General features: G+C 45.3%; 1 protein-coding gene across 2 annotated transcripts in view; it reads right to left on the bottom strand.

The window, feature by feature from the left end:
- The window catches only part of LOC135258966 (ankyrin repeat and sterile alpha motif domain-containing protein 1B-like), a 185,595-nt gene that overhangs the window by 113,110 nt on the left and 46,599 nt on the right, over positions 1-25,886 (bottom strand). For both annotated transcript variants that reach the window (XM_064342719.1, XM_064342718.1), the window contains exons 2-3: positions 17,658-17,738; positions 14,016-14,172 (exon numbers count right to left, since the gene is read on the bottom strand). In XM_064342719.1, coding sequence (XP_064198789.1) covers positions 14,016-14,172; positions 17,658-17,738 — 238 coding nt within the window. The remainder of the gene's footprint in view (positions 1-14,015; positions 14,173-17,657; positions 17,739-25,886) is intronic.

The following is a 25,886-nucleotide window of genomic DNA, read 5'->3' as shown; positions in this document are numbered from 1 at the left end:
CAGTCTTAAGGTTAAACGAAACCAAGCAGGCACACTACATCAAGCACAGGGTCGTAATGTGAAAAAAACCCCTCCATTATATTTATGCTTGCCTAAACATGTGTCCCTCAGTGATAATGGCAGGCAGTTAAAAAGAGCATGAATAATTGAACTTGATGCGAGGCGTTCAGTGACTCAGAAACGACCTTATCGGCCACACAAACCACTTGAGCGAGCCTTATGGGCCCAGGGTTCGAGCTCAGCTCTTTACGTCCCGGGGATCGTTTCCAAATGGCTTCAGAAATAGCATCCCCGATAACTCTCGACCGAGTCGAATATGCTAGATGGCGATTGTGACGGCGTGCTAGAAGGTAAACTGTGAATTTAGGGGCCATTTAAATGCATGTCACCCCGTAGCATATTCAAGATCGCTTTAAAGATATGTCGAATAAATGGAAATTTTCATGAGGTTTACTGAGCTCCAAGAAAAAATATTAAAAACTCTATAATAGAGCCTCTCTGTACAGCTTATACTGCAACTACTGATACCACTACTACAACTACTACTACTAATAATAATAATAATCACAACAACAACAACAATAATTCAGACAAACACATAGAAACACTGCTACAAAATACATTCCTATTGCACCTATGCCAGGTTTATAAATATTCCCATTCCTTTTATGAATTCTCCATATTTTGAAAAATGTCATATTCATGAGAATATGGTCCCTCCACTGTGGATTGGCTGTACATGATTTTCTTAAAAGGACAGATATTAACATCCAGGTGTCCGCATACCCCTGTGCGGAGTGAAATATAACCCAGCGTCCCCCACAATCCCCTGCACTTCCTGTGGGTTCAACACAGGGCCCGCTGAGCGAGCCACATCCTTCCCAGCATGCATCAGCACTGGTCCAGCTGAGCCATTACTGTGCCTGTCGGAAGCACGGCACCGTTCTGAGAGGGGTCAACTGGAGGGAGTCCAGGAACCCGTCTGGCTGAGCGTCCCTCTCGCACCTGCAGACCATCCAGATGTCTACTTTCACCAAAACACGTCATTTTCTCTTTTCTGTGGAATACAGCCCTACGGTCTGAACCTGTCGTATGTGCAACGCTGGCCACACCAAGACAATGAGAGTAACCTCAAACTAGCACGGAACCTGGAGTCTCAACAACATGCCAGTCATTTCCTCATTTTCTTTTATGTCATAGTAAATGCACGTTTCTACAAACAGTTTTTCTTATCTCAGCCCCAGCAGTCCATGTAAGCCGAGCCCAGCTCCACCCAGGAGCAGCACCCTGTTTGCCCCCAGGGGACCCCCTAGTGTGAACACAAGCCAAGCCCAGTTTCCTCCAGGGGTAGCATTGGTAGAGAAATGACCAGTAAGGTGCACACTGAGGTGTACAGTGAGACTGAGGTGCACAGACAGCCCTCTGCTGTAGAAGCTCACGCTTTGTTGGTTAAACACTTCCTCCTCCTCACCCTCGGGCTGACTGCAGAAAGGTCTCCAGGCACCAAAGTGCATTTCAAAGGCAGGCAGCCCAACAGAGGAGCAATCCAGCACTGGAAGGGGGGGGGGGCAGCTGGAGGGGAGGGCAGGGGTGCTGTCAAATACCCAGCTGACCAAGAGAAGAAATGCTCAGACTCCCAGGATGTGGCCCACTGTGTCAAGAGAACAGTCTGAACACTGACAGCAGAACACCACCCCCTTCCCAAATAAATAAATAAATAAATGGAATAAGCGCTCAGTCCAACTCCCCCCCCTCCTCCACCCCCCACCACCTTTTCTTCCCTCTAAGACCAAGCCCTCTTTACATCTCCAACAGAGCTCAGGAGACAGATCTCCACACCCACACCGAGGAACAGAGACCAGGAGAGCCCAGCGCACACAGTGGAGACTAGTTACCGACACATGCGCTCAGCACAGAGAGAACAGAGGACACAGGGAGAGCCACAGCGTCACACAGTGGAGACTCAGTTTACCGGGACACATGCAGCTCAGCACAGAGAGAACAGAGGACACAGGGAGAGCCACAGCGTCACACAGTGGAGACGCAGTTTACCGGGACACATGCAGCTCAGCACAGAGAGAACAGAGGACACAGGGAGAGCCACAGCGTCACACAGTGGAGACGCAGTTTGCCGGGACACATGCAGCTCAGCACAGAGAGAACAGACTGGTCTGAGAACTGTCTACCTGCCAGAGATACGCTACGTATCAGGAGCAAATGCACTCTCCACCCCTAAATACATGTGCTTTCTTGGAGGGGGGGGGGGTGGGGGGGGTGTCTGCATGGTGTTTGTTGTTTGTTACATCACCAGACAGCTGGGGGCAGTTGCCAATTGCAGGGGATAAATAGACCCCACGGTGGTGGCAAGTGATCATTTAGTTGTAGTAAATACAGTGTAAAGAGTCACTACAGTCACACATGGGTGATGCAGAATGCATTACGTGATACTGATTAAATAAAATTCTTGTGTAGAGAAACAGAAGCTGACATTTTGAACGTTGTGCAAGTGATTTCTGTAAATCTGTGTTTGTGTTTTGTTTAACCTTTCTTCCTTGTCCTGCATTTTTGTTTGCATTTATAATTTGTTTTCACTTTAGTCTCTTACTGTTTCAAGCAACACTCTTTGCCAAATGATAAAGACTTTTCAAGTGTCAAAACTCTACATCCACGGAAATGAAAAATTAACCTATAAATACACCTGCTCTAGCTGTGTGCACCGGAGTGGGTGATTTGAAAGCTGTGTGGCGGTTCGTGTGTGCTGATGATGAGTATGGATAGAGAACATTGGCAGCGTTTCGTCAGTGAAAAAAGCAACATTCTCATTTCTGTTGCTGTTATCTCCCTCTCTCCCTGTCCCCAGCTCCAACAGAGGACAGAGCGATTGCAGATCGAGATTATTTTTCATCCCTACAAGCTCAGATTACTAATAAGGGTACTACCTATAAACAAAATATTCAGTGTATACACTCAGAAATAAATATGCCATACAATGCATATAATATCTGCATAAATTACTATGTGGATACAACATCTACACTATTGAACGACAAGCACCAAAACAGAATTGCTTTATATCACATCTACACAATTATTCTACCTAAAACACACAACACTGCAAATATACTGAATCTATAGTACTATTAAATAATAATTATTAAAGTGTACTATATGGAGCCCACTATATATAAATAAAATATACTAAATAAAAGATAATTATATTATCATTTTTTATTTCAGGAAAAATGCTTCTAATATTTTTCAAGAGTGGTTGTGGGGCCTCTGTCTATGTATTTTTAAACAGCTCCAACTTGAATTCTCTTCTAAAGTCTACATGACAAAGAGAAAAGCAGATTAATTATCCTCAGTAATCCACCAGGGGGCAGTGTGGCTAACACATGCAGTGGGAGCTGTACATAATTTTACAGTTTAGATTTTAGTAACTGCAGCATGCGCGTGTAAAACTGTAGTGTGGATGTGTGGGAGTAATGGAGAAATGTGTGCATCTATAATGCACATACTTTTAATGTGGGTATGTGTACAATGTGTTCACATAGTTCACATAACCCATATGTACCATGCCAATAACTGCAGTGCCTGTGTGTACTATATTAGTGTGGTGTGATTCTGTCATTGTGTGTGTGTGTGTGTGTGTGTGTGTGTGTGTGTGCGCATGCGTGCGCATGTGCGTGACAGAGAAAGAGAAAGGATAGACAAAGATTGCATGTGTCTGTTTTCATTGTTGTGTGGGTGTAGTTCAGTAGGTAATTTAACAGGGGGTAGTATGGCTGATACTGAAAAAATTCTCCTGACCACCCCCCTGGCCCAACCTATCAGCCAATTAGAATTCACCACAGACTAGCGCTGGTCTGGGTAGATTTTCCCAGGAAGGTAATTCCTAGGGGAGTCTGTAAGAGCACACATGGTTTCACTTTACAAATCCTCCAGATCATTCCAGAGGAGACTGCGACTCATCGCAGTGACCTGTACACCACAGGAAGTGACCTCAAATTCCTGACCTGCATAGTAGAGGAAGTGACCTCAGACTGCTGACAAAGACGCTATAGAATGCAAGACAGGAAACATCCTATATTTGCTTGGAAGGCTTCAGCCTTGCATTAATGGCATGATGAGTTTCATCACCAAAAGCCCTGGTCACATGAGGAACGCAGACTTCTGACCTTTACATCACAGGAAGTGAACACAGTCTCCTGCCTCCACAGTCCCTAATGGAACAGTGGTTACCCTGGAAATTCCGCAGTAGACTCTGCCTCTTAAATCTTAAAGCATTCTGAGACACAAGGGAGTACATCGCAAGAACATTCAGAGATAAACACACAAATATATACACAGTCACACAGAGACACAGCCACACACACAGACAGACAGACAGACAGACACACACACACACACACACACACACACATTAGTATAAAGGTTACACAAACACAAACAGAAAGATGCCCACACATTTGCATAACCATACAGTCTCCTTTCCTCTTACCCATCTCTTCCCAGGTATACTACAGGTATCTGCAATGCACCAAACCAATGGGCAGTGCCTGCTGCACCTTTACCGGAGTCAGATACACAGCCTGGAGGAGCAACAGCAGGCTGGGGTTTCACACACAAATACGTGTCCCTCCCCTCACAAGCCAGACCATGAGGCTTCTGCACCTCTTTGCTGACTGAGGTACCCTATCTATTACAAGGATATCCTGAGGAGAGTCCTAGAACCGCACGGACAGTACATACAGTATAGTATGAAAATGTATGGCTGAAGATGGTTAAGAAGAGAGATCCTCAGGATGGAAATCGTGCAGGGATGACAGTTATTTGGACCACTGACCATGAAATAGCTGATAACTGACAAGCCAGATGAACTGGATGAGTAATAAATGTGAGATAACTAACACAAGGATTACAGGGGAATTCAGACGCTTCATCTTCATCAATATTAATGAAGCGGAGCCTAAAAACTTTGCAGAAAATAACGGATAATTTGTTGACATTATTAATTTTCCTGCCCGCGGCAAGTTTTGGAGTATTCAGGTCTCTTTCGCAGTGAGTCATCGTTAACACAAAAAGAACTGGAGCTCCACACCGTGCTGGAGAAAATAAGAAGTTGGAGGGGAGGGGGAGGGGGGTGTGGGTCCATTTTTAGAATATCCAGCCTAGGAAGCTGGAGAACATTTAAAATTCAAATCCCTTGAATCGTGTTAGCGGGATGGTGTTAAGAGAAGGACTTCCACTGGCTGTACCGTGCGGGCATTGGGTGATGGGGGGTGGTTAAGACGAGGAATTCTTCTTCAAGCTGCACTCCCCAGGGACCAGATTCGGGGGGTGGAGGGGGGGGGGTGGTGTGACCCTTCGTTCCCCAGCTATTTGAGAAGAAAACATTCCTGGGATGAGTGTGAAGATCATGGGAGTTAATGAGGTCCCCGTACCGCGGCGGAGACGGTGCATGGGTGCAAGGGGTCACCCGGCAGGAATGTCCCGCTCGGAGAGCCCAAGACACGCCCCCCGGGTTCCCAGACAGAGACGGAATGCACCCGGTCCAGCTAGCGGCCCGTCACACAGCCCACGTCTATGAGTCACAGTCCATGTCTATGAGTCACAGTCCACGTCTATGAGTCACAGTCCACGTCTATGAGTCACAGTCCACGTGCGTCACCGTCATCGTTTTGTTTTACACGGAAGTCACAGTGAGATGAAACCATGATGTTGAGCGAGAACCTAACCAAGTACAAGTTTGTATCCAAAATAGGTTGTCTTCTCTCTCGTCTTCTCTCTCACCCTCTTCATCTGTATTCCTCTCGACCAAAGGGAGGTAAAGCATCTGGGGCTGTGGATTCACCAAAGGGAAAAAGGATTCTAGGTGCCATCACCTGTTTGCACAGTCTGGACAGCACTGTCAAGCCTATCGACCCAATGTTCCATCAGACAGCACTCACAGCTAAGGCTAGCTGGTGTAAGGCAGAGCAACCTGAAATGTAGTGTGCAATATGGCTGGCTTTGTGAAATGTTAGCAGTATTGCAAGTTCAGACTTGAAACTGATCGAAAATTTGTGGCTTCAAATCAAGAGGGCAGTCCACAATCACAGATCGAAAGACTAGAAGGATCCTGAAAGACTGTAAGGAGAAATATGTTCGCCGACCTCATAAATTACAAGCGACACATCAGCAGTGCTATTCTCATGAACGGAGGTTCATGAAATGCAGTGACATGTCATCTGGTGAAAAAAATTAGCCTACATGTAAAACTAAATATTTTTGGAAGCACTCTATGAATAGTCCTTAATAAAAGCTATATAAATATTATATATGTAATATATAATGTAATATATATATATAATATAATAAGGTATACAAGTATTCAATATTATTGACATAAGCATTTATGAATGACTATGTAGTGCTTATGAAGAAGCTATGCAGTGCTCATGAAGGAGTTAAGTAGCCTTTTTCTCAAAGCAATTGTATTAGTATAAAACAAAATACTATGCTTATTTTTAGTATGCCATATAGCTCAGCATCTGTGTTTATTTTATACAGCTTTCTAAGCTCATGTTTATCACGAAGTTCGAATAGTTATGGGCACTTTTTGTCTGCACACATATACAGCTTTGGCGCACACACTCACCCACGCACTCACAAACACAAACATGTGGAACGATGACAGTAATGACAAGTGGCGTAAGCGAGACACAGCTCACAATGGCCATCAATGATAGGTTTAAAAAAAAAAAAAAAACATTTTAAAGTTGCAATTTGGGGGTCAAAGACCGCTGACCGTAAAAACAAAATCAGGTCACACAGGCAAAAAACAGGCAAACACGCCGCTCCCCTACCAGCCCGCAGGAGGAACAGCAGGGCATTCATCACGCCTGGCACTTAATAAATGGAGTCCAGCCTTTGGTCTGACCTCAGCGATGGGTTTCCATGTCCGCACACGACTCTTAACACGCTGAACCCGGGACCGGGCCGGCAGCACCGTGACAAACGCGCGCGCGGGAGCCTGTTTAATTCCATTAAGAGACAAGGGCCCCGGGGCCCAATCAATCGCCCGCTGAAATATCTGCGGCAAAGCTTAGCGCTTTCCCATTTAGCAAGGCGGGCTGACGGAGCGGTGCTGCTGCTCCTGCTGTTCCTGTTCCTGTGCCTGCTCCTGCTCCTGCTGCTGCTGCTGCTGCTGCTGTTCCTGCTCCTGCTCCTGCTCCTATTCCTGCTGCTGCTGCTGCTGCTGCTGCAGCCAGACCAGCGCCCATTTAACAGAGCGAGCTTGGAGACTAGGGAGAGTAAAAATAGAATAAAACGAACAAGCGGTCCGTTTGTATGCACGCAGGAGCATCGCAGCCGTAAGGTACACAAACAAAAACAAACCCACATTTAAACACAGGGTGTTTCTCTGAAATTACACACATCGATTGGTTGACCGGGCCGTATCGCTTTATGAAAATGAGATATATTTGCTTAAATCGGGGTGGGCAGTCTGCCACGCTTTTGGATTTCTCTTCACTTCCTTCAGTTCCGTAACACTTTCTGCACTGTCATGAAACGTATCACTCCCCGAGCAGAAGAGTGAGAACTGGGAGTAGGTGTCTGAGAGCCCGCTGCCCTACGGACAGTGCCACAGTCTCGCCCAAAAGCTCAATATTTTACTGACTTTCGCAGATAAGCATCTGAAGAATACCGCAGGGAATGCAGCGAATCGATCAGATAAACAGCCTCGGGAGGAATTTCCATTAAAATATTTTACAAAACAAAATTCCAACAAGGCAGAAAATCCAATATGACGTATTTAATACTCGCAACTTGCCAAAATGTTAAGTGTGAGGAGGCACAGTACATGCGTGCAACAATTTCCACGTCTCTACATACAGCTGTTTCAAAACCACAAAATAGTGCTAAAGTGCCACCGCCAAGCCAGAGCCAAACAACGCTGCACTGTGACTGAGCTTCCGTTAAAGCCCTTCAAAGATCTGCCAAGTTTTGTGAGCTTTTCAGAAACTATGCAGATTTTATCGCCATTTTTGGCAGATAAAATCTCTACAATAAAAAATTGGGCGTCTACGGAGTTTAGTTCAGGAATAATTGTTCCACATTAAGGCTGCCATGGTCCTAGTAAGAAATCCCTTTAGGATACCATTTTGGAGTATGATGGTTTTACTTTTATACAATACATTTTAAAATAAGTTTGAATCAATCCACCACAGTGCCTGTTTTCCATGATGCTATTCAGAGATGGTAGCATTTGTTGTTTAGATAATGAGCACATAACTACCGCCCCTTTGACGGTACTGTCCACGCTGGCTGCAAGAGACATAGACACCGGGCCTTATGCCGTGCACGTCAAAGTCGGCCAAATTTTCGGCAGAGCCCGAAAGTACGCCGCATGGTCGCGCGCGGGTATGGCGCACCCTGTCCTCATGGCCGGGAGAGGACAGCGATGACCCTGTTCGTTTCAGGCGCAATTCTGGCCTCCGGCCACACGGAGCGCCAGAGGCCAGTGAGGACACTTCACCGAGACGGTACAGGACCCCCACACGCAGCGGAACCGGAGGAACGACGCAGGGAACCGCAGGTGCTCTTTTTCCCCCCACAGGCGCTCTTTTCTTCCCCTCTTCCGCAGCCCGGAGAGGAACAGAGGGGCGGGTCAGGGCAGGGCAGGGGGCCGGCGCTGAAGCAGTAACTCTCTCCGGGGTCCCGTGGCACAGACAGGCGCACAGATAGACCCCAAACTGAAAGGGCGTATTGTCAGGCCCCATTAGGAGCACTGTGTCTTGTTTGCCTCTATGGCCTCCACCCCCCAACCCCCCCCCCCAGCAGCATAAATTCAGAAGCCTCGCTGGATCTCACCGGCCAATGAAAACTAAAGATACGCGACAGAAGTTTGCGAGCCAGCCCAAAATGCGGTGGAACATCCCCTTGACATTTCAGGTGAAATATGAGCGCCCATAGATTTCCTGCCATTTCCCTGTCCTGTGGGGAAGTCGATAAAAGTTCATAATTGCCTTACGCTGGTTTTGTTGCAGCCTGAAGGCCTCACGCTCAGTCACTGTGCGCTTGCACTCGCTCATTTTCACATGCTCATACACGCACATTTTAATTCTTTATTTAGGCCCACATTTATAAAACACATCATAAGGGCCCAAATATATTTCAGTTGCTGTCCGATGTCCTTCACTTGAGTGGCAGAAAGCATATCAGTAGGGATAACGAACATCTTTTTGCAACTGACTACATTAACGACGGCAGTTACGACAGGTGCGGGATAGTGTGGAGTTAGATGCTTAGTTTAGATGTTTAGAGCAAAGGCACGCGTGCTTGCACCAGCAGCTAGACTGCAGCCGCCATCATACATACACACACACACACACACACAAACACACACTTCACCTTGCATTCTCTTACACAGACTCACACTGGGCTGCCGATGGCACGGCCTCTTTGGGTTTATATTGGAGTGACACCAGCTGGAACGAATTAAGAGCTGAAGAGGTCCTCAAGCCCACCTCTGCATAAAATCTATCCAATAAACCGACCGCACCGTCGCCACCCCTCGAGATGCACCTCTAGGGCTCCATTTACCACGGTTTCATTTTACAGCGGTAATAATGGCAGCGCACGTGCTATACATTAGCATACAATTGCAGTGAAAATTTTATATTTCCTCACCTCAATCACTAACAGGGTAAACAGCAGCCGAGGGATCAGTAAACACGTACGCGTAGTTAATTTCTGAGGTGTGATGTTCTTACAAACACCAGGAACCCCCCGCACACACACCACACACACACACACACACACTGACTCGAGACACACAGGTGGAGCTGTTTTGCATTGTCAGAATAGGAGCTGAACCGCATCAGAGCAAAGATATCGGTAATAAATTTGGCAATAAATGAAAAGCAGCGATTGCCGTTTGACATACGGCGACGGGCACACACATTCCCGCAGGCGAGGCAGCTAAAGCTCTCCCTGATTGGACGATATACGGGGGCCGCTCTTAACAACAGGACATCTGCCAGAATATGCCTGCAGTTTCTGACACTTTCAGAACTCAGTTAGCCAACTAGCGCAACTGCCAAAAAGGCTTCAAACTTGCACGCGGCATTCGTGCGAAAGGACTTGTGCTGCGAGTACCCTAGCAAGTTTACGGCCAATCGCATAAATCGTACACCCTGTCAGTCATGTATATCATCCAATCAGCAAAGGTGCTGGGTCGAGCTTAGGGGAGGCTGCGTCCGTTTCCAGACCTACAGTCACGGCTTGAGTAAAAACAGGAGAGAGTGTGGTGCTGATCCCACCCACGGAGAGGCCAGTCAGGGCCCTGTTCCTAAACCGCTAGCCCGCAGCCAAGCTCACGCCAGCCCATGTGAACCAGGGCATCCGCGGGCTGGAGGCAGATGGCGGGACCGCACATTCTGGACAGATGAAACAGATGGCGGGGCTTGGTGTTCTGAACATTGAAAGCAGTCTCCACCGATGAAGCTTTCCAGTTTGATGCATCTTGTGCATATTCATGAGGGGGCCTTAGAAAGGACAATACCTTGCCAATGGATGTACCGTCGCTTCATGAATATTCATACGCTTTAAAATAGCACCAAAAACTCCTGTTATTCACCACAAGCCCGTATGATAAGGAAACGGAGAAGAGAATCTGTGGTGGCAGAGCTGATGGCAGTCCTCAGCTTTGCTCCAGCTGTTCAGAGGTCCACTGGAGACTCGTGCTTCCTGGTAGGGGTCTGAGGAAGTGCCGGCCACCATGGAGGCTGGAGGCACAGATTCCTGCTGACTCTCGCCCGTAATTCACCCGAAATGCAGCTGTTCCCTCTCTCCGGTTAGCACCGGGCACTGGAGCCTGACAGGGAGGCGACCGGACGCCAAGCAGACGCGCCCCTGTGAAAGCCAAAAACAGCTCAGCTATCTCTCGGTCTTAGTCCACACTTCCTCAGACCCTTAACAAGGAAGAACCAGTCTTTCCCACAAGTACCTTCCCTCACTTTCTCCCTCTCATTTGTTCCCTCTTTCTCTGCCTCTTTCTTTCTGAATAACACCTCCCCCCCCTTTAGGAGACCTAGCCTTCGTGTCGTGCAGTTGACGGCGGTGTGGACTGAAACGCCGCGCGCCGGTTTAGCATCGCCTGCGCCGCTGAGTGCGGTTGTTGTTGTCGTTCCGAGGCTCTCTGTGCTGACGCTGCACTCTGCCGTAAAAAAAGAAGCTCGAAACGAGGAACAGCGGAGGGGGGGGGGCGAGGCTGCCGAAAAGCCACCGCGAGGTCAGAGAGAGAGAGAGAGAGAGAGGGCTTAAAAACGCGCTCCAGACGGGCGGAGGACACGTCTCTGTCTCTCTCCCTCTCTCTCTCTCTCTCCCTCTTTCTCTCTCTCGGCCCGGGGGAACACCTTGCTCAGCGCCACCCCGGCTGTGTTCACTTCACCCCGCTTGCTTTGCTTCACTCACACTTGTCACGTTCCACCTACAGCTCACCCTAACAGCCCCCTGTAGCCCAGGACACTGTGGTGATAATGCCACAGCAACTGCTATCAAACAAAGAAGTACAGCTTTTTTTTCCTCCCTCTACCGTACCTGCTATTCACACCTTCGGCTACCTGTTAGTCACACCTTTAAAATACCTTTAAAGCTTTCAAAACAATTACAGGATTCAGCCAGTTTTTCATAGCACAATGCTTCATTCTGCACCTTGTTATTCTGCATTGGGTTTTCTTTTTCCTGCAATCCAAAATCAGACCTGAAAAACCTGACGACTAATCAACCGCTTCCTCAGGGACAGAAACTACAGCTAGATGCTAACGAAGCACAGACCAATCAGATACCTCTTTGTAAGAGAGAGAATACCTCACCTTCACCCAAGTGAGAGAGAGAGAAAAAAGCACCCCAATACTACACAAAATGAAAAGGTAATGTTACAAAGAGATCCTTCAGTTTGCAGGGAGCGTATTCTTCAGGATATGAGCAGTAATACGTTTGGAATATACCATACTATACTCTGGAATAGCAGACTCTCTACAGTGTCCGTTGGTTTTAGAGTGTTTCAATAGTTTAATGTATAATTTCAGTCACTGATTAGCTACAGATTCAAAACACCTTGTTGTGCCAGGCCAAAATTGCCAATGATTGAAAGAAAGCAACTGTAGACTATGTGGCCTTCCAGGAGATCTCTGCTCAATACTGTGAGTACTAATGAATGGCCTGCAGGATCCAGTACTATACTCTAGACTGTGAATAGTAATGACCAGCAGTATCCAGTACTATACTCTAGACTGAAAGTAGTAATGAATGACCAGCAGTATCCAGTACTATACTCTACACTGTGAGTAGTAATGACCAGCAGTATCCAGTACTACACTCTACACTGTGAGTAGTAATGAATGACCAGCAGTATCCAGTACTACATTCTAGATTGTAAGTAATGACCAGCAGTATCCAGTACTCTGCTCTGGACTGAGTAGTAATGAATGAACTGAAGTATCCAGTATTATAAAACGGGAAGCTCAAATCAAGCAATCTGATTGGTTCATAGTCGTGGTATATTAACCATATACCACAGCTACGACGTCCAATTCCTTTGCACAATTCAGCATCACTCTGCGTATGAGGGGGAAAAAAACGTTAAAATTATTTAATTTAAACCCTTCCAGTCCAGGTTTTTTTTTTCTTCCAGGCCAGTTTTTTTTCTTCCAGTCCAGTTTTTTTTTCTTCCAGTCCAGGTTTAGTTTTTTTCCAGTCCAGTTTTTTTCAAATTCCAGTCCAGGTTTTGTTTTCTTCCAGTCCAGTTTTTTTCAAATTCCAGTCCAGGTTTTGTTTTCTTCCAGTCCAGTTTTTTTCAAATTCCAGTCCAGGTTTTGTTTTCTTCCAGTCCAGTTTTTTTCAAATTCCAGTCCAGGTTTTGTTTTCTTCCAGTCCAGTTTTTTTCAAATTCCAGTCCAGGTTTTGTTTTCTTCCAGTCCAGTTTTTTTCAAATTCCAGTCCAGGTTTTGTTTTCTTCCAGTCCAGTTTTTTTCAAATTCCAGTCCAGGTTTTGTTTTCTTCCGGTCCAGTTTTTTTTATTGATTCCAGTCCAGGTTTTTTTTTTTTTTTTTTTTTTTTTTTTCCCTCGCAACAAGTTATTTCGCAGTAAAGGGACACGCTACAAAATCCAGCAGTCTAAAGCAGTTTAACGGGAGGCACCAGCATCAGAGCCAATCCTGATACCGGGGAAAAGTGAAGCTTCATCTGCTCTCCAGCAGTATCACAAACACTGCACTGGAAACTCAAATGAAGATGATTGCTCCTAAAGAAGAATCTTAGATTATAGTCAGTAAGGGACTATTCATCACACCGAACTTCATCACAAGAACTTGCCTAAGTACTCGAAGACTGAGTGAGTTTAATTAAATTACTACTGGAGATTAACTTGATCATTAGCTGATGAAATAGCAGAGCGGTGCTTATTAAAGCTGTGAGAAATTGCGTTGGATATCGCGTGACATCTTGGCATCACAGCTGTAGCAAATCCACCGTTCTCCGGGTGAGACATTAAGACTCGTTCCCTTTCCCATTAAATGGAGCTGCATAAAATAAGGGCATCATTAAAAAAATTACAGTCCAAATAAAAAAAAAAGGAATAGCATTGCATTCTCGCCGAAGAGAAACGGCGGAACACAAATAACACAATTGGAATTTGGCAACCAATTATAAAGCTGCACATTCACATTCTATGGTATCCATTGTTGGTAAATAGACCAGGGATCATAATAACTGAGGTGTCATAGAGTCCCCTAGAAACCATTAAACATTAATACAGCCAATTGAAAAGCACTTTAAACTGCAGAGAGAGGAAAACGGAAGCTCAGCTGGGAATCCGTCCACCTTTTTTCGACACCCAGAGCAGTGTGACGTGGTTGAATAAAACCCAACAGCCCCGCGCCCCTTGTGTGCCGGGACCACCTCCCTCGTGAGGACCGGCCCTTTGGCCCCGCACTTTATGAAAACCTTGCGGCTGTCACCCCACCCACCTGCTCGTTGACCCGGCAGTGGGAGGGGCCGTGGTTGATCAGGATCCGGACGATCTCCACGTCCCCCTTCCAGGCGGCCAGGTGCAGCGGGAAGCAGCCTTTGCTGTCGGCCACGTTGGTGGAGGCCTCATACTGCAGCAGCTTCAGGACCACGTCCCTGCGAGGGAGGAGAAACAGGTTTGTGTGTGTGTGTAAGCACAGCCATGCAGACGAATGCAAAGCTCTTACATTACTCCACTTCTACACCCTCCATCACACTGCATCCCTTACACACTGACTACCGACAATGTAACATATGGTAAGAGAGAGGAAGGGACTCAGGAGGGAGACGTGTTTTTTTGGTTTTTTTTGAGGGGGGGGGCATCACCACATTCCCACAATACCGCTGACACACCCGGGGAATTCTCTCGCACACCCCCTCGACCTCCCAGCGCGAGCGCGTGACGTCGAGCGGGCCCCTCTGAGAATTTCACGGCAAGTCAAGAGATGAGAAAAACAGGAGAGGCTGCGAGTTCTTGAGAAAAGCAGAAAAGATGACACTTCTGACTCACACAGACAGAGACAAAGCGCGCCCCCACACCGCCGTCGCTAACGCAGCGCAGGTGGCTGCTCCGGGGGGGGGGGGGGGTTAACCCGCCTGCTCAGAGCTCCTGCACAAGGCGAACTCTACGGCTCGACTGTGACTGGACAATACAATCAGATCCCGCTTCTCAGTGGAGATTTTACATTACATTACAGGCATTTAGCAGACGCTCTTATCCAGAGCACAGCATTTACATTGGATCCAATTATACAGATATATATGTGAAGCGTGAATCCGCAATAGCTGCGACCGCACACGCGCAAGCATCCATGCGTGCATGCATCCACGCACACACCCTCACACAAACACGTGACCTCTTTGGTACATTGGGTTTGGTTCATGACCAACCTTTCCACAATCTTGTCCAAATTTGTGAATCCATTCGGGAGTTATGCACCTTTTTGTGATAGGCCACGCCCATCGCCATGCCCCCTCTTGATCAATCGGCCTGACAGTTACTCAGCTGTACCTTCTGGTCATGACTAACGTCCATGCCAAATTCCAGCCTCCTGGGGCGAAAACTGTGGCCACTACGGGGTGGGACACTTTTGTGGACCAACCGACCAACCGACTGACCGACTGACAGACAGAGCTATAGAGCTGCGGTCGCAGCTAAAAAGTATCCGTGAATGCCTCTGACATCTCTGGCTGCATATCTAAATTATGGATATGCATTTTTATTAATCTCATATTATCAGCTATGAGGACTGAATAATCAAATGAGGACCCTGGATACCCCAGGCATCGTTTGAAACGGGAGTTCATTACGTGTGAATAAGGACTGACTGGGCGATATCAGCATCCATTCGCAGCTCCACACAGGAAAATTAACAGTGTCAATTAGCTGCCTGTAATTTTATGCTGGGGTTTCCTCCATGAATATTGATGAGAACGAATAAAACTGAATTTTCTCTTTGTCTTGTTTATTGCTGAGCGTTCAAACACTGATCTGAGCGATCTATTAGTGCTCTCATATGCACAAACGCAGATGATTCAATATTTGATCTTGCGCCTGGTTTGGGGCACGCAAGAGGTTCATGTCAAAGAATCAAACATGATTTATCCTGGACATAGAAAGCGATGGACCCACAGACCTTTCACATGAGAACAGATGCATTACATAACCATCCTCGGACAAAGCTTCAAAAGCCATGCTTTCATATCACAACAAAAACCAGCACAAGCATTTATCTCCAGACTGCTGCTTTTCCAACATCACAGAAAATGGCCGATGGATCCTCTCTGTTCCCTCTCACATGCCATTCCTCAATGAATATTTCAAACGAAATATGAATAAAATATTGTAACAACTCCCCAAAGCCCGGCTTTACTGAAGAACCAGCGCCGAGACAGAGTCGTTCCAATCCTATCCACCAGGGGGCAGTGTCTGTGGATTTCACCCACCGAGGAAATTGAGTCTACAGATCTAAGCCATCAGTCTTCATTGACTGCCAAGCTATTTACACCAGCGTCAGCTGATGTCATCATGGCTCTGCACACAAAGACGTGAAGGCATTCCAGGCAGCAAGACGAAGACCAAGGAATCTTCTGTGATTCGCCCTGGGAGCAGGATGAGAGAGCCTGTACCATGGTGGCTAAAGCCTCAATCCCAAACAGGCCGCCAATGACCCCCCGGATGAGGACAGGAAGAGGGTAACCGAGATCAGCCAAGCCGCCTTTCTCAGAAACACCACACTCATCACCCCTCAGCAGAAACAAATTACACTGAAGGGAGCGGTTGTGCTTTAGCACTGATGCAAGAGCTGTCATCACAAGCACTACGGCGGACCCATCAATTTAAAGATATTCCGCTGTCCTAGCGCCGGGTCCCAGAGCAGTCATTAGAGAGAGTGGGCTTCAATGCAAAAACAAAATGGTGCTGCCCCAGCACTGATACAGTCATCAGAAAAAACAAGCTCTCTGTTCTAATGAGGGGGGGATGGCTCCGATCCAGCACTGATCCCAGAATGGTCTTCAGAAACATACAGCTCTATCTCTCTTGTTAAAATAAAACAAAAAAAATGACCCCAGAACATTCATCAGTTTTAATCATGGCTTATGGACGTCAGGCACAGACAGCAATGAGCCTGGACTATGGCTGAATTAAATACTCTTTCATGCTAATGTGCCGATGCATACGATACAGTCATAACTAACCCTGCTCTGAATAGCACTCGCAGTGTTACTGTGAGCCATCCTGGAAGAGTCTCTCACAGCCTCCCGCAATTCATTAATGTGATTGTCACAAGATAACAGGCACAGATGAAGTGACACGAGCAGGTCACCTTTCTACTCCTCTAAAACATCCATTTGAGGGTTTTTGCAGTGTGCCGTGCGTGTGTGGAAATCCCAAAACAGACACAAAACCCATATAACTGTGGCCAAAACCAGGAGTGAATCCATATAATTACACCCCCCTGAAACACAGAGAAAATCCACATAATTACCCCCCCCCCCCCACCCACCGCCCCCCCCCCAAAACAGGAAGAGAATGTGCGTTCTGCTGCAGCGTGACGCTTGCCATTAGAATCTTAATCCTCCGCATGGAGGGGATTAATTAGCCCACCCGCTAACAGGGCCGCGGTGTTCTTCCTCCCCTCTCCCGTCCCGCGTTACTTCTGCTCCGGGGAACCCAACCCCGAACCGTCGTTCCCCATGCAGCGAGGCGCGGCGTCTGAGGCGGGCTGAGGAGACGCGACAGCATCTCCCGCGCTCGTTTCCGGTTCGTTTCGCTCCGCGTTCGCGTGACACGCCCCTCGGGCTTTTAACCGGGGGGGGGCTGCTTTACTCAGCGGCGCAGAACCGGCTGTCAGAACCGCCATTTGCATGAGTCGCGGACCCCCCCCCATCCCCCCCCGACCCCGCGCGCGTTATAAGGCTTCAAACACGTGCCCTCTTACACGCGCGGTCAGCCTCGGTCACGACGCCGGTTTCTCCACGTCCGGCACCGTGAATGGGACAGGACCACGTCACACGTGAGCACACACTGGAGAGCAGGCTCGTGGCGGGGTGGGTGGGGCCGGGGGGCGGGGGTGTTCCTCTGTTTGGGGGGCTCTTACCTGTGTCCGTTGAGGGAGGCGTGGTGCAGGGGGGTGTACCCGGTGCTGTCGATGCAGTTGACGTTCAGACCTCGCCAGATACTGTAGAGAGAGAGAGAGAGAGAGAGAGAGAGAGAGAGAGAGAGAGAGAGAGAGAGAGAGCAGACACAAAGAGACACGTTTATACCGACGCTCGTACAAGCTGACAAAAGAGCACAATATAAACAAGTGCTTTTTATATTTCAGTCTTTAATGTCAATACAACAGTACATTGGGTTTGATTGTCATTCAGGTGCGCCACGACACAAAGCGACAAACAGTCTGGAAGATTAAAGAAGCCCTCAGGGTGAACCGTGGCTAATCAAAAATGCATCAACCATTTACAAGGAACATAAACTTAGTGGACAAATGTCAAATGTTCCTGCTCGACTCTTCTACAGGTCATCGACTTCAGACCAAAGAGTTTTGGATTGGTACTTGTGGAGCGCCCGCACCTTGCATGAAAATGAATGAAAAACAGCTCACTTCCAGCTCAAAGAGCCACTGCCCCACACAGGGAACAGTGTGAAGCAAGGGAAGACCTGACTCATCAGGAACCCCCTCAAATGTACGCTTCCACACAGCCTTTCTAAAAAAAAAAATTAAGTGCTACAGCACATGTAGTATGACGGTAAGATGATCATAGTGCGATTTTTCAAGCACAGCCCTTATTTTTTCTCTCAGTTGCCCCTTGCCCGGGTCATGAAATATATCATTTCTGAGGAATTCCGGCGCTTGTGGAAATTTTTCCACAAAAAAAAAAATATATGAGAGGGACTGGGCGTGAGATGCACTTGCAATAGAACCCACTGAAAGCTCTGCTGTATGTACAATTTCTATACAGCCCTCTGATTGTCCAGGTCTCTAAAAATATTCCATCATGAGAGGGGTGGGCTTCAGCTTCAGGAGAGTGAGTGACTGACAAGTCAGCTGACCAGTCAGGAGACAGCAAGAGCCGCTTCTTCCATGCTTGGCTAATCAGGGCAGGGGGTATCTGAGACACCACGGCAAAGCTGCGACAGCCTTAAAGAGACAGCGCGGCTATCTCAGGGTTCGTACGGTAGTGTAATGGAATGTGTCTGTCCCCGTACAATAAGTAGAGAATAATATCCTGTGTTTTCAGTGCCTCCCTCAGCCGAACAGAACATGCTCTGTTTGAGAAGGACAACCTCCGAGCCTTAATCACATCAGGGTGCACAGCCACATTCCAGACCTACTGTACTACAGAATCCAGAAACAACACAATCCCACCGCAAAACACAATCCCCCAAACAGCACAGCCCAAGCGTAACGCTTCACAATCACTGCCACAGCACAATCCCAAAGCACGGAAGAGAAAAATGTGAAACCACTCACAGAAACAAAACACACAAAGATATGAATGCACACATACAGGCGCGCACACATACACACACACACACACATGCACACACGCACACACACATGCACGCATGCACACACACATCCACACACGCACGCATGCACCCACACACACACACATGCACACAGGCAAACGCACGCACACACACGCACAGCGCCGCACTGTGTGGTGCATGAGCTGCGGGTGTGAGGAACCGCCAAGCACACACACACACCAGCTCAGACCGTGGCCCTATGTTGTCACATGATGCTGTCCACACATCAGTGCCGACCCAGAGACTGAGCCTCACACCGTGTCACATGGGGGGCGTGAACAGGCCGCGGGGGCCACGGCATTGGATGGCCGGTACTGGCACCCCCCCCCACCCTCATCGATCGGGGGGTACGTGACGCTTACATAACCACAGGGGGCCGGGGGAGAGGGGAGGGGGGAGGGGGGGAGGCACTGGAATGTGTTTATGTTCCGCGGGGTAAAACGCGGTCAATGCACCGTTACACAAAACAGACCGTACGAAACCTGGAGCGCCGGGAAAACCTCCCGCTCCCTGTTTCCGCGTCCAGCTACGTGGGTAAATCGTTTCCACGGTCACGCGTCGAGGCCCCAGAATCTGCGTACAGAGGGGCGCTGGGGGTGGGGCCACCCTCTCTCTGCGACTTCCTCCCGTTCCCCTCCCCCGCCCAGGTACGGAACCTCTGGGCTTCAATCACAAGACAGACCAATCAGCATTATTTTATGACCCTGCCCTCAATTACTGATATTCACACCCCCCCCCTACCAGGAGCCGTTACGCTGTTCAAACCCGTCGCCATGGCGAGCGATGGCCCCTTAAGGTGCCCCTTCCTCACGCTGTGGTCAACCACGGACCCTACAGACACCCTTCAGAGTGCTGACCGTACAGGTTTCCAGGTAACCAGGCCAAGCCCCTCCCAGGCATGACCTCACACCAGCTTGTTCCTAGCTGCACTCATGACTAGACTCCATCTCTCACTCACTTTAGCAGTGCACTGTCCATCATAAAGCTTCTACTGCGCATTTCACATTTCATTCTCCTCACAAAAAAATGAGAGTAAACTGTGACAGAAAAAATGTCCACTAAAAACGAATTTGTGGGGAAAAAAAACAAGGAGAGAGATACTTCTGGATGTCTGTTAAACAAGATATTAGGGAAAAATGCAGAACGCCTTGCTCTGCCTGACAGTGATTCTGTGAAACACTAATGTAATTAAGCCCTGGGCTCTTTGTCTCATACACAGACACCCACTCTTTCTCCCTCCCCTCCTCCTTCCTGCCCTCCCTCCCTCCCTCCCTCCCTCTTCTGTTCAGCTTCAGATTCAGAGCAGCGTCTGTGCCCGTGTTGGATCTGCTGGCCTGATCCTCGGGGGGCTGTCCCAAAAACATCCAATCTGCCTTCCTGCCACGCCCATACCAGACGCACCCGGTGCTCTGTCACAGCGTCGGGGAAAGGATGACAACCCCAAATCCATACAGCGCTTAAAAATGACACGCGCATGACAGTTAATCAGTCGCATTATTTATCTGATTTATTCTGTAGCGTGATTTTATCTGTCAATACATTTCATGTCACCAATGGTAATTACAACAGGCATCCAACAAATTTATATGCACAACCATCGCCTTGCGCAACCAATCTATTGAGAAAAGCAGGCTCTCGCTACAGCACTAAACGAAAGGTAGCTATACCCCCTGTGTTTCCCACTCAATGTACAGAACATGTACATAGTTGCATTGATGTATACAACTTCTACCATACCCATTCTACCAGCCTGGATACACCCTAAAAGAACAATGGTTGTAGCTGTAAATTAGCAGTATCTCAAGCACTCATGATGTCTATCATGTGAAAAAGGTGTTTAAGGGCTCAAATTAGGGTTCAGCTAGGGTTAGGGTTAGGAAAACGGTAAGTCTGAGGGTTGAGGCAAGCTTACGGTTGTGTTCAGCAGCTTGAAGAAAGGTTGGGACATGAGTTTTATTGATTTTGAATGAAGCAAAAAAAATGTCTAGTAGCATGTGTACCCATGACCATACAAAATGTCTAATACATGCATCTTTTTCTTAGGGAGAACATTTTTCTTTTTTAAATGACCTCATACATATGATTTTGCATTTAAATTATAGTATTCATGATATTTACCTTGTTTTCCATCCATTTTAAATGGGTTTTCGGGTGTTTTCAATGGTACCAATGGCTTCAAATTAGAGTTAAGGGCTCAAATTAGGGTTCAGCTAGGGTTAGGGTTAGGAAAACGGTAAGTCTGAGGTTTGAGGCAAGTTTACGGTTGTGTTCAGCAGCTTGAAGAAAGGTTGGGACATGAGTTTTATTGATTTTGAATGAACCAAAAAAAATGTCTAGTAGCATGTGTACCCATGACCATACAAAATGGCTAATACATGCATGTTTTTCTTAGGGAGAACATTTTTGCTTTTTAAATGACCTCATACATATGATTTTGCATTTAAATTATAGTATTCATGATATTTACCTTGTTTTCCATCCATTTTAAATGGGTTTTCAGGTGTTTTCAATGGTACCAATGGCTTCAAATTAGAGTTAAGGGCTCAAATTAGGGTTCAGCTAGGGTTAGGGTTAGGAAAACGGTAAGTCTGAGGGTTGAGGCAAGTTTACGGTTGTGATCAGCAGCTTGAAGAAAGGTTGGGACATGAGTTTTATTGATTTTGAATGAAGAGAAAAAAATGTCTAGTAGCATGTGTACCCATGACCATACACAATGTCTAATACATGCATGTTTTCTTAGGAGAACATTTTTCTTTTTAAAGGACCTCATACATATGATTTTGCATTTAAATTATAGTATTCATGATATTTACCTTGTTTTCCATCCATTTTAAATGGGTTTTCAGGTGTTTTCAATGGTACCAATGGCTTCAAATTAGAGTTAAGGGCTCAAATTAGGGTTCAGCTAGGGTTAGGGTTAGGAAAACGGTAAGTCTGAGGGTTGAGGCAAGTTTACGGTTGTGTTCAGCAGCTTGAAGAAAGGTTGGGACATGAGTTTTATTGATTTTGAATGAAGCAAAAAAATGTCTAGTATGTGTACCCATGACCATACAAAATGCTAATACATGCATGTTTTTCTTAGGAGAACATTTTCTTTTTAAATGACCTCATACATATGATTTTGCATTTAAATTATAGTATTCATGATATTTAAGTCTGAGGGTTGAGCAAGTTTAGGTTTTCAGGTTGAGAAAGGTGGGCAGAGTTTTATTGATTTTGGAACAAAAATTCTAGTAGCATGTTCAGACATACAAATGTCTAATATGCAGTTTTCTTGGAGAATCTTTTTAAAGTCACATAGATTTTGATTTAATTAAGTATATGATATTTACCTTGTTTCATCATTTTAAATGGTTTTCAGGTGTTTTCAAGGAAATGTTCAATTAAAGGGCTCAAATTAGTTCATGTTAGTTAGATACGTAATCTAGGTTCGAGCATTTAATGTTTTCAGGTTAAAATGGCATGAGTTTATTGATTTTGAGAAGCCAAAAAATGTTAGTAGAGTGCTGACATAACAATGTTAAGCAGTTTCTGAGTTTTTTTTTTAAAGACTGACATAGTTTTTTGATTTAAATTAAGATTATGTATTTACTTGTTTCCATCCATTTTAAATGGGTTTTCAGGTGTTTTCAATGGTACCAATGGCTTCAAATTAGAGTTAAGGGCTCAAATTAGGGTTCAGCTAGGGTTAGGTTAGGAAAACGTAAGTCTGAGGGTTGAGGCAAGTTTACGGTTGTGTTCAGCAGCTTGAAGAAAGGTTGGGACATGAGTTTTATTGATTTGAATGAAGCAAAAAAATGTCTAGTAGCATGTGTACCCATGACCATACAAAATGTCTAATACATGCATTTTTTCTTAGGGAGAACATTTTTCTTTTTAAATGGCCTCATACATATGATTTTGCATTTAAATTATAGTATTCATGATATTTACCTTGTTTTCCATCCATTTTAAATGGGTTTTCAGGTGTTTCAATGGTACCAATGGCTTCAAATTAGAGTTAAGGGCTCAAATTAGGTTCAGCTAGGGTTAGGGTTAGGAAAACGGTAAGTCTGAGGGTTGAGGCAAGTTTACGGTTGTGTTCAGCAGCTTGAAGAAAGGTTGGGACATGAGTTTTATTGATTTTGAATGAAGCAAAAAAATGTCTAGTAGCATGTGTACCCATGACCATACAAATGTCTAATACATGCATTTTTTCTTAGGAGAACATTTTTCTTTTTAAATGACCTCATACATATGATTTTGCATTTAAATTATAGTATTCATGATATTTACCTTGTTTTCCATCCATTTTAAATGGGTTTTCAGGTGTTTTCAATGGTACCAATGGCTTCAAATTAGAGTTAGGGCTCAAATTAGGGTTCAGCTAGGGTTAGGGTTAGGAAAACGGTAAGTCTGAGGTTGAGGCAAGTTTACGGTTGTGTTCAGCAGCTTGAAGAAAGGTTGGGACATGAGTTTTATTGATTTTGAATGAACCAAAAAAATGTCTAGTAGCATGTGTACCCATGACCATACAAATGTCTAATACATGCATGTTTTTCTTAGGGAGAACATTTTTCTTTTTAAATGACCTCATACATATGATTTTGCATTTAAATTATAGTATTCATGATATTTACCTTGTTTTCCATCCATTTTAAAGGGGTTTTTCAGGTGTTTCAATGGTCCCAAAGGCCCAAATTAGATTTAAAGGGCTCAAATTAGGGTTCAGCTGGGGTTAGGGTTAAAAAACGGTAAGTCTGGGGGTTGAGGCAAGTTAGGGTTTGTGTTCACAGCTTGAAAAAAGGGTTGGGCATGAGTTTTATTGATTTTGAATGAAGCAAAAAAATGTCTAGTAGCATGTGTACCCATGACCATACAAAATGCATACATGCATGTTTTCTTAGGAGAACATTTTTCTTTTAAATGACCTCATACATATGATTTGCATTTAAATTATAGTATCATGATTTACTCTTGTTTTCCATCCATTTAAATGGGTTTCAGGTGTTGTCAATGTCAATCTTCAAATTAGAGTTAAGGGCTCAAATTAGGGTTCAGCTAGGTTAGGGTTAGGAAAAGGTAAGTCTGAGGGTTGAGGCAAGCTTACGGTGTGTTCAGCAGCTTGAAGAAAGGTTGGGACATGAGTTTTAATGATTTAGAATGAAGCAAAAAAATGTCTAGTAGCATGTGTACCCATGACCATACAAAATGTCTAATACATGCATCTTTTTCTTAGGAGAACATTTTTCTTTTTTAAATGACCTCATACATATGATTTGCATTTAAATTATAGTATCATGATATTTACTTGTTTTCCATCCATTTAAATGGGTTTCAGGTGTTTTCAATGGTACCAATGGCTTCAAATTAGAGTTAAGGGCTCAAATTAGGGTTCAGCTAGGGTTAGGGTTAGGAAAACGGTAAGTCTGAGGTTGAGGCAAGCTTACGGTTGTGTTCAGCAGCTTGAAGAAAGGTTGGGACATGAGTTTTATTGATTTTGAATGAACAAAAAAATGTCTAGTAGCATGTGTACCTGACCATAAAATGGCTAATACATGCATGTTTTCTTAGGGAGAACATTTTTGCTTTTTTAAATGACCTCATGCATATGATTTTGCATTTAAATTATAGTATTCATGATATTTACCTTGTTTTCCATCCATTTTAAATGGGTTTTCAGGTGTTTTCAATGGTACCAATGGCTTCAAATTAGAGTTAAGGGCCAAATTAGGGTTCTAGCTAGGGTTAGGGTTAGGAAAACGGTAAGTCTGAGGTTGAGGCAAGTTTACGGTTGTGTTCAGCAGCTGAAGAAAGGTTGGGACATGAGTTTTATTGATTTTGAATGAAGCAAAAAAATGTCTAGTGATGTGTACCCATGACCATACAAATGTCTAATACATGCATTTTTTCTTAGGGAGAACATTTTCTTTTTTAAATGACCTCATACATATGATTTTGCATTTAAATTATAGTATTCATGATATTTACCTTGTTTTCCATCCATTATAAATGGGTTTCAGGTGTTTTCAATGGTACCAATGGCTTCAAATTAGAGTTAAGGGCTCAAATTAGGGTTCAGCTAGGGTTAGGGTTAGGAAAACGGTAAGTCTGAGGGTTGAGGCAAGTTAACGGTTGTGTTCAGCAGCTTGAAGAAAGGTTGGGACATGAGTTTTATTGATTTTGAATGAAGCAAAAAAAATGTCTAGTGGCCTGTGTACCCATGACCATACAAAATGTCTAATACTGCATGTTTTCTTAGGGAGAAATTTTTCTTTTAAATGACCTCATACATATGATTTTGCATTTAAATTATAGTATTCATGATATTTACCTTGTTTTCCATCCATTTTAAATGGGTTTCAGGTGTTTCAATGGTACCAATGGCTTCAAATTGAGTTAAGGGCTCAAATTAGGGTTCAGCTAGGGTTAGGGTTAGGAAAACGGTAATCTGAGGGTTGAGGCAAGCTTACGGTTGTGTTCAGAGCTTGAAGAAAGGTTGGGACATGAGTTTTATTGATTTTGAATGAACAAAAAAAAATGTCTAGTAGCATGTGTACCATGACCATACAAATGGCTAATACATGCATGTTTTCTTAGGGAGAACATTTTTCTTTTTAAATGACCTCATACATATGATTTTGCATTTAAATTATAGTATTCATGATATTTACCTTGTTTTCCATCCATTTTAAATGGGTTTTCAGGTGTTTTCAATGGTACCAATGGCTTCAAATTAGAGTTAAGGGCTCAAATTAGGGTTCAGCTAGGGTTAGGGTTAGGAAAACGGTAAGTCTGAGGGTTGAGGCAAGTTACG

Source organism: Anguilla rostrata, chromosome 7, assembly GCF_018555375.3.
Source record: "Anguilla rostrata isolate EN2019 chromosome 7, ASM1855537v3, whole genome shotgun sequence".
Taxonomy (NCBI): domain Eukaryota; kingdom Metazoa; phylum Chordata; class Actinopteri; order Anguilliformes; family Anguillidae; genus Anguilla; species Anguilla rostrata.
This window is presented reverse-complemented; position numbering and strand designations above follow the sequence as displayed.